Source organism: Bombus terrestris, chromosome 13 (genome assembly GCF_910591885.1).
Source record: "Bombus terrestris chromosome 13, iyBomTerr1.2, whole genome shotgun sequence".
NCBI classification, from domain to species: domain Eukaryota; kingdom Metazoa; phylum Arthropoda; class Insecta; order Hymenoptera; family Apidae; genus Bombus; species Bombus terrestris.
The window spans coordinates 13,966,530-13,973,471 of NC_063281.1; the positions used below are offsets into that span (position 1 = coordinate 13,966,530).

Below are 6,942 nucleotides of genomic sequence, written 5' to 3' on the forward strand. Positions count from 1 at the left end.
GTCGACGATCGACGAGCACGCGAGCAACTAGCTTGGGTTCAAGGACGTTGGAGGACGCATCGACCTTGAACCTCTCTCGTTACATACGTCCAGTGATGAATCCTTTATCTTCGATCTTGGGTTTTGGATAGAGATCTTTCTTATCTTTATTTACCGGTTGGTGGTGGTGGTGGTTTCCGTAGGAGCACGGGGGATAATCCGACGTATCGGTGTCGGAGGAATTGCTTTTCTACTGGGATTAATTCGATACAGTAGGGTCGAATTAAATAACAAAAAAGCTATAGTTATATTTGCGGATACATAGTTACATTTTTCAGGACTATCGGAGAACGGAAGATTACTAAAAAAAATAGTAGAAAAATCTACGTTATTTTATAAACGTATATGTTCTTCCAAAGAATATAGAACACAAAATTTCACCGATGGTATTTTATTATTTTGTTACAAAATATAAACAAACATAGTAAACACAATAGGAAGCGTATTTCTTTCGACTTATCCGACAGTAAGTTATTTCGGACTAATGGAAGACATTGTTCGTTACAGTGGTATTAGAAATTATCCGGTATAAGAAACTCATCTTTTCCTAAAAAGAGAAATATCGTCCGTTTATAAAATTTCGTATGGAGTATAGAGAAAGATTTCCAACTGTAACGCTTTGTATCACTGTAATCGAGGAACATTTGTTTTATTGCATGGTTGGCATTGCCGTCGAGGAAGCGATATCACCAGCGTCTCCGGATCTCCACAGCTGCGTTATCGTTTTTACTTGCGTGTGGAAATTTATACCCTAGACAAATGTGACACGTGCATTCGAAAAATATTTTCGAAATTTATAGGAAAAGTACGATAGTTTGTGTAACGTTACTTACGTGCTTGCCGTAAAAATGATTGTCGCCTAAGAAAGATCCCTTATTTCCGGTGAAACTAAACATGGGCAGTGGCACTGGAATAGGAACGTTTACGCCAACCTGGCCAGCCTCTATTCTATTTACAAATGCTCTAGCCGTTGCACCGTTTGACGTAAACACAGCAGTTCCATTTCCATAAGGACATTTGTTAATAATGTCGATAGCTTCGTCCAAAGTATCAGCGAAAATACACGAAAGAACGGGCCCAAAGATTTCCTCTGTGTAACATTGCATCGAGGTCTGAAACGTATTATGCGATTTAACGTAAATCAAAGCACTTAAAGCGCTGCGATCGATGATGTACGGGAATTCGATAGCCTTTTAAGAGAAGTTTGTTTCTCTCTTTCTACGTCGATCGATGGTAACCTTACGGTAACACGAATTTCCTGTATCATCATCGAAGGCATCGATTGTCATTCGCGTTTTCGTAACACGATTATATATCATAGGTGTACCACCTTCACGTTTGTCAATACGGTTGGTCCAACGAAATTTCCCTTTTCGAAACCACTGACAACGAGACCTCTGCCGTCGAGAGCCAACGTGGCACCATCTTTCACCCCCGTCTCGATCAGATCGCATATCCTCTTCTTAGATCGCGGAGATATAACGGGCCCGAGATCGGTTCCAGGTACGTGTCCCGCATTTACCTTTAATCTCTTTGCGGCTTCCACCAATTCTGTCACCCAATCCTTCGATTTACCCACGAATATTGCCACAGAAAGCGCCATGCATCGTTGACCGGCAGCCCCGAAAGCAGCTCCCACGATTTGAGAAAGGGTTTTATTCTTATTCGCATCTGGCAGCACCACGCAATGATTCTTCGCACCCATGTTGCACTGCACGCGTTTTCCATGCGCGCTGCTCTGTCTGTAAATGTATTTTCCCTGTAAAATCAGACATACTTATCGTACACGCGTATTTTAGTTTCAAACGGTTTCTTAGAAATTAGACGCGTCGATTTGTCGAGATCGTTCGTTCGGTATCGTTTCGTGTATTTACGAGTTCCTCGATTATTTTCTTCTTAATGAAAGAAAATAAAAGGGATATAAATGGAAGAGGAAGAGGAACGGATTAATTTCGATTCACTTGCAAAATGAATGGAATATGGTTGTCAGTTATTGCGATTTGATATTATCGATGGCGTTTAGAATCGACAACTTTACATAGGAGGAACGTTATTCCGCTGAAACGAACGCTCACAAAGCAACGATCGATAGCAACGTACCGCTTGATCAGAACCGACGAAAGAAACTGCCTTGATATCAGGATGCTCGCAGATGAAATCGACAGCGGCGTGTTGGCCGTGGATAACGTTCAACAATCCTGGTGGAGCACCGGCTTTGGTGAATAGATCGGCCAGGATCATCGAAGCTCCTGGTACACGCTCGGACGGTTTGAGAATCGTGGCGTTTCCACAGGCGACCGAGACCGGAAACGACCAAAGAGGTATCATCGCGGGGAAATTGAACGGACAGATGGAGGCAGTTACGCCAAGGGGAACTTTGTAGGAAATTATGTCCATATCTGTGGCGATGTTTGGCGTGCTCTCGCCCATTTGCAGGCAAGGAATTGCGGTACACGCGTCGACGACCTCTGTAACATAAATCAACACCAGGCGTATGATCTGTCGCTTGTACGATGATGCGATTACGTTTATGGGGCGGGCAGGACACACGGAATGTAGTTACGATAGATTGCTCCGTCCGCGTACGCGTGTATGCGTATTGATCGAAAATTTCAGAACGAATTTACATTGTTCGCATACAGGTGTGTAGCAAGTTTGATAAAAGATCGATGACTCTCGAATATCCTCGCTATCGAGGTAGATCGAAATATTTACCAGGACTATGATATAATACATCTTTCAAGAAAACTCACGAAGTCCTCGAAGAACGTCGCCTTCGGCATCAGCCATTGTTTTCCCATTTTCCTTCACCATGTTCTCTGCGATTTCTTTCTAGGGAAGATATCGATATTTCTATTATAAATACTATTCTTCGTATAAATATTTCTCGTATAAATATGAAAAAATATAATACGCGTTAAATTCTGATTTGTAATAAATTATAGGATCTTGGCCAACCCATTTCTTCTAAATAATTACGAATAAGCTTACCGAATGTTCGCGTATGAGAGTTTGATACTTAAGCATCAGCGTTTGCCTAGTTAATACACTGGTATTTTTCCATTTCTTATACGCTTCCTTCGCACTTTTCACGGCTGTCTCCATTTCCTCTTTCGTGCACTTTGGCGTGCGACATAACAGCTCGTTCGTTGCTGGATCGTGAACGTCGGTGAACTCTGTGGCCTTCGATTCTGAAACAGATGGAAACGATCAAGCAAAATAATATCGATTTGTCGACATTTAATTGTAGATATTTCCAAGTGTAGCACGTTGAGAAATTTTACGAAAAGAAAAATATGCACCGCTTCTGAAATTGACGCGACACGTTTTTTAGGAACTTTTCCCATGCCACTTTTACTCGAAGCATAATTATTCCATTTAACTTTGATGCCTTCTTTATAATCGGTGCTATTTATATTATTCGTAAACGTTCCTCGTTAAAGCAATTCTTAGAATCGAATTCGCCTCGGAACATAACGCCTTTTCTGTACAGTTTCAACGAGTGCTCCAGCGGTATTCATGGACCACGAGCTTCGATTAAATGCCTTCAGAAGCACGCTTTAAATATTCATAACGAGCTGTATCGTACGAAAAAATAGGTTCAAGAGCGCTTCGAAGATCAAGTATCTGTTTCATCAAGATTGCACGTCTCGATCTCGATAATGCCAGTCTTAGCTGTCTTACTTTCTGGCAATTGAATCGTGAATGAGCCAATTCAACCAAGTAAACACGCGTTTCAGTGCTTCAACGGATGCATTAAATACGGCTAAGTAACGTTATTTCCTATTGAACTTGTAATCTCAAAATATCTATTCAATTTAATACCAATTTAATACCAATAATAATATAATCCGTACCCTCTTAGACTAAGAACTTTTTCTTTCGTATAACTCTGAAAAATTTGGAACGACAAACGACACTGAGATACAACATTCGTGAAAATCGATACGTAAAAGTTAATAACCAAAAAATAATTACCTACGAATTGGCCATCAATGTACATCTTAACCGTTGGTACGCTACTGCTGTAAGTCCTTGCGACAAATTGCGCCTAAAAGATCATTCGGTTAATGTTAAACAACCCTTGTTTCGATATTATGTTATTCGGTCAAATTCTACGACAATAAGACGTTTCGCTACAGAAATTAAGTATTATAATAAGGTATTGGAATTGTCGGGAATGATTTTCAATTGTAAAGTATTTAAATTCACGACCTTTGCTTCTCATATCATTTACAATTACAATTGTTTAAGATTATAATGCAGCAGTTAAATAAGGCAAAGGAAATGATAAATATTGAACTAAAATATTTAGAATCGATATACGATGACTTGACGTTCAATGTCGCCGCAGGAAAAAATGATAAAATAACAAAATAATTTCACCCGTTTTTTTTTTTTTTTTTTTTTTTTTTTTTTTTTTTTTTTTTTTTTTTTTTTTTTTTTTTTTTTTTTTTTTTTGAAAAATTTGTAAACGTATAGATATGATAAATTTCAAAGATTATACATTTAAAATCGTCTCTATTAGATCGCAAGTTTTGCCATTCTTCGTCACGTAGAAATAGAAAGGAATGATAGAAAAAAGGAACGGAGAATACGTTCCTGTAATTTCATATCAGTCGATAATCGATGATCTCTTGATGAAAAAACGACAAAAGTTATAAAACGCTCTAATACTTTTTGCGTAGCCTGTACTTGTATTTCATATCAACCCTATTCGAACCAGCGAATCGTAAACGAACGAATCAACGTTAGTTCACCGTAAAATAATCTCGAGTCCCTGATCGATAGTCCAATTCTATCTGTCGGATAACGCGCAAACGTATCACTTCCACGGAGACCCGTATGTTTCTTGCTCGAAAAAGCTTAAATACAGCATCGGAATAAATTCATCCAATTGGCCTGCTTCTCCGAGCGAGCATGACCTCGATAAGAAACGAAATCCAGCGAGAGCAATTGTTTGCTCCACACGCGATAAGAATCGCTTTGACACGATACTCTTCTCACAGACTAATCGATTCGTTCTCAGTTACGTAAAGTATGCAAACTCTATTACGCTAGATCGATAGTCGTATTGCTCTTGACTAGCGTTATTAGCACCGGTGATTCTAGCTTCGTAATTCAAGTCAATCGCAGCGAAGACGCGTAGTCCCTTTTCAACCACTTTGCGCGAGAGTATTACAGAACGATGCGAGTATTCCGACAAAATTTTTAATCGAGGTAATTTTTGATCGAAGAGATGACTTTAAATCGAGGTAGTTACATATTGTAAATAATATACCATTCTCTACAAATATGCCAGTCGTTGGAACATTTACTTGCGTAGACCACCCTGTACATATTTGATATTACAAGTAAAGTATGTGCGTACATTTTATACCTAATCAAGCGTTAACTAACATATAAATCAAAAATTTGTATTTCACGTAACATCTTCACGTGTAAGGAAACATTGGTATTATTTAATGACGAGGCAACGCATATACCGATAACATCTACGAATAACAGTACATAGTAGGGATAATAACGTAACACGATCACTGTTTACAGAAATAATACAAGACGATATAAAGTATGTGTGATTCACGATAGGAATGGATATATCGCGATGAATTATGGTACTTTTACTATACAAATGACGTACGTACAGTTGAATATTTACAGCGATAATATGTTTGTTGATAACACGCGGCATTATCACGAGTAGAAAATTCCACGATAGTTCGAAATTCTTCATCTGACCGAATATTCTGGGGTATTTCGTCAACGCTTGAGTAATACCAATGGAAACTTGTTAAATATATACACATACTTAACGTCTTAATATTTATCATTCAATCGTTTTATAACATATATAAGATGAATTGAACGTAATACAGATATACATAAACTTAGTTAAATAAGTTTACAATTTTCCACGTCGCTACATTCTGAGAATAAAATTTTATTTCCTCCTGAAACGATTTAACCAGATATAACTGTATATTCGCTTTAAAATTCAATTGAAATCTTATAAAAAATTGCTCAAACCATTCAACTATTTCAAATACTTTGCCTCTAACCTTACATCTGAAGAAATTTCCATACAATCATACAGATATGTACAATCGCGTAGTACAAGTATATCGTATAAATATATCGATGCAAATCATAACATAAACCAAACGAAGTTTAAACGCAGAATATGTTTGTCGAATCGGAAATTGTAGTAAGCATTTATTCGTTTTGATAACATGGAACTAAAACTTTCTAATAAGATATGTCGGTAATAAGGTGTAAAAGTCGAGCGAAAATATTATAAATGCTAAACGTACCTCGCACTTAACGATTCTCGCGAGGAACGCCATAGCGGTAGAGCAGGTCCGTTGTTGTCTGTACTAGGACTGTCTGATTCACTGAAAAAATGGCCTTGCCTACGGTTGTACCAGCGACCGTACGTTTTCATCGAGGTTAATCGCGTCTGTTTACTACGTTCTTCAGGCTCGATGTTTTTAGCACCGTCCTCGTCCGTACTGGTTCGGCGATCTCCGAAGAATTTACGAAGATAGCCGAACGAATAGCGTAAGCGTCGCTATTGATTCAAAGTTTATTACACCGGGTAATCGATAAAATAACGAACGCAGCAACCAATGTTTTGATACTTTGGAACAACGTTTAGAACAACGTTTAGAACAACGTTTAGAACAACGTTGCAAGAACGTTGTATTTGTGCTTAATAAACGTATAGAACGTTGTAAAGATTTTACTAGCGAGCCAATGTGTCCTAATGGCGCGAAATTTAAAAAATCCGTAACCTGCTGCCCCTTTTAAATTTCCTACAGAAGCGAACGTGATATGATAACGGATAGGTCGATAAGGAGGGAAATTCGAATCGGAATTATCAGCGGTTGGAAATATCGAAAC

The 6,942-nt window shown here is 38.3% G+C and overlaps 1 protein-coding gene across 2 annotated transcripts; it reads right to left on the reverse strand.

Annotated features, from left to right (window-relative positions):
- Nucleotides 1-414: 414 nt before the first annotated feature.
- LOC100642261 (probable methylmalonate-semialdehyde dehydrogenase [acylating], mitochondrial) lies at nucleotides 415-6,510 on the reverse strand. 2 transcript variants are annotated; one of them, XM_003400208.4, is made up of 8 exons: nucleotides 6,354-6,510; nucleotides 4,018-4,090; nucleotides 3,031-3,230; nucleotides 2,793-2,871; nucleotides 2,140-2,507; nucleotides 1,370-1,798; nucleotides 873-1,151; nucleotides 415-790 (listed from the first exon to the last, which is right to left on the reverse strand). In XM_003400208.4, exons 1-8 carry the CDS (start codon nucleotides 6,384-6,386, stop codon nucleotides 689-691), a joined length of 1,563 nt encoding a protein of 520 aa, XP_003400256.2. In that variant the 5' UTR covers nucleotides 6,387-6,510; the 3' UTR covers nucleotides 415-688. The 2 variants fall into 2 exon arrangements, with proteins under 2 accessions (XP_003400256.2, XP_012170820.2); XM_012315430.3 differs by lacking the exon at nucleotides 4,018-4,090 and having other exon boundaries at nucleotides 6,354-6,508.
- Between the last annotated feature and the right edge of the window lie 432 nt (nucleotides 6,511-6,942).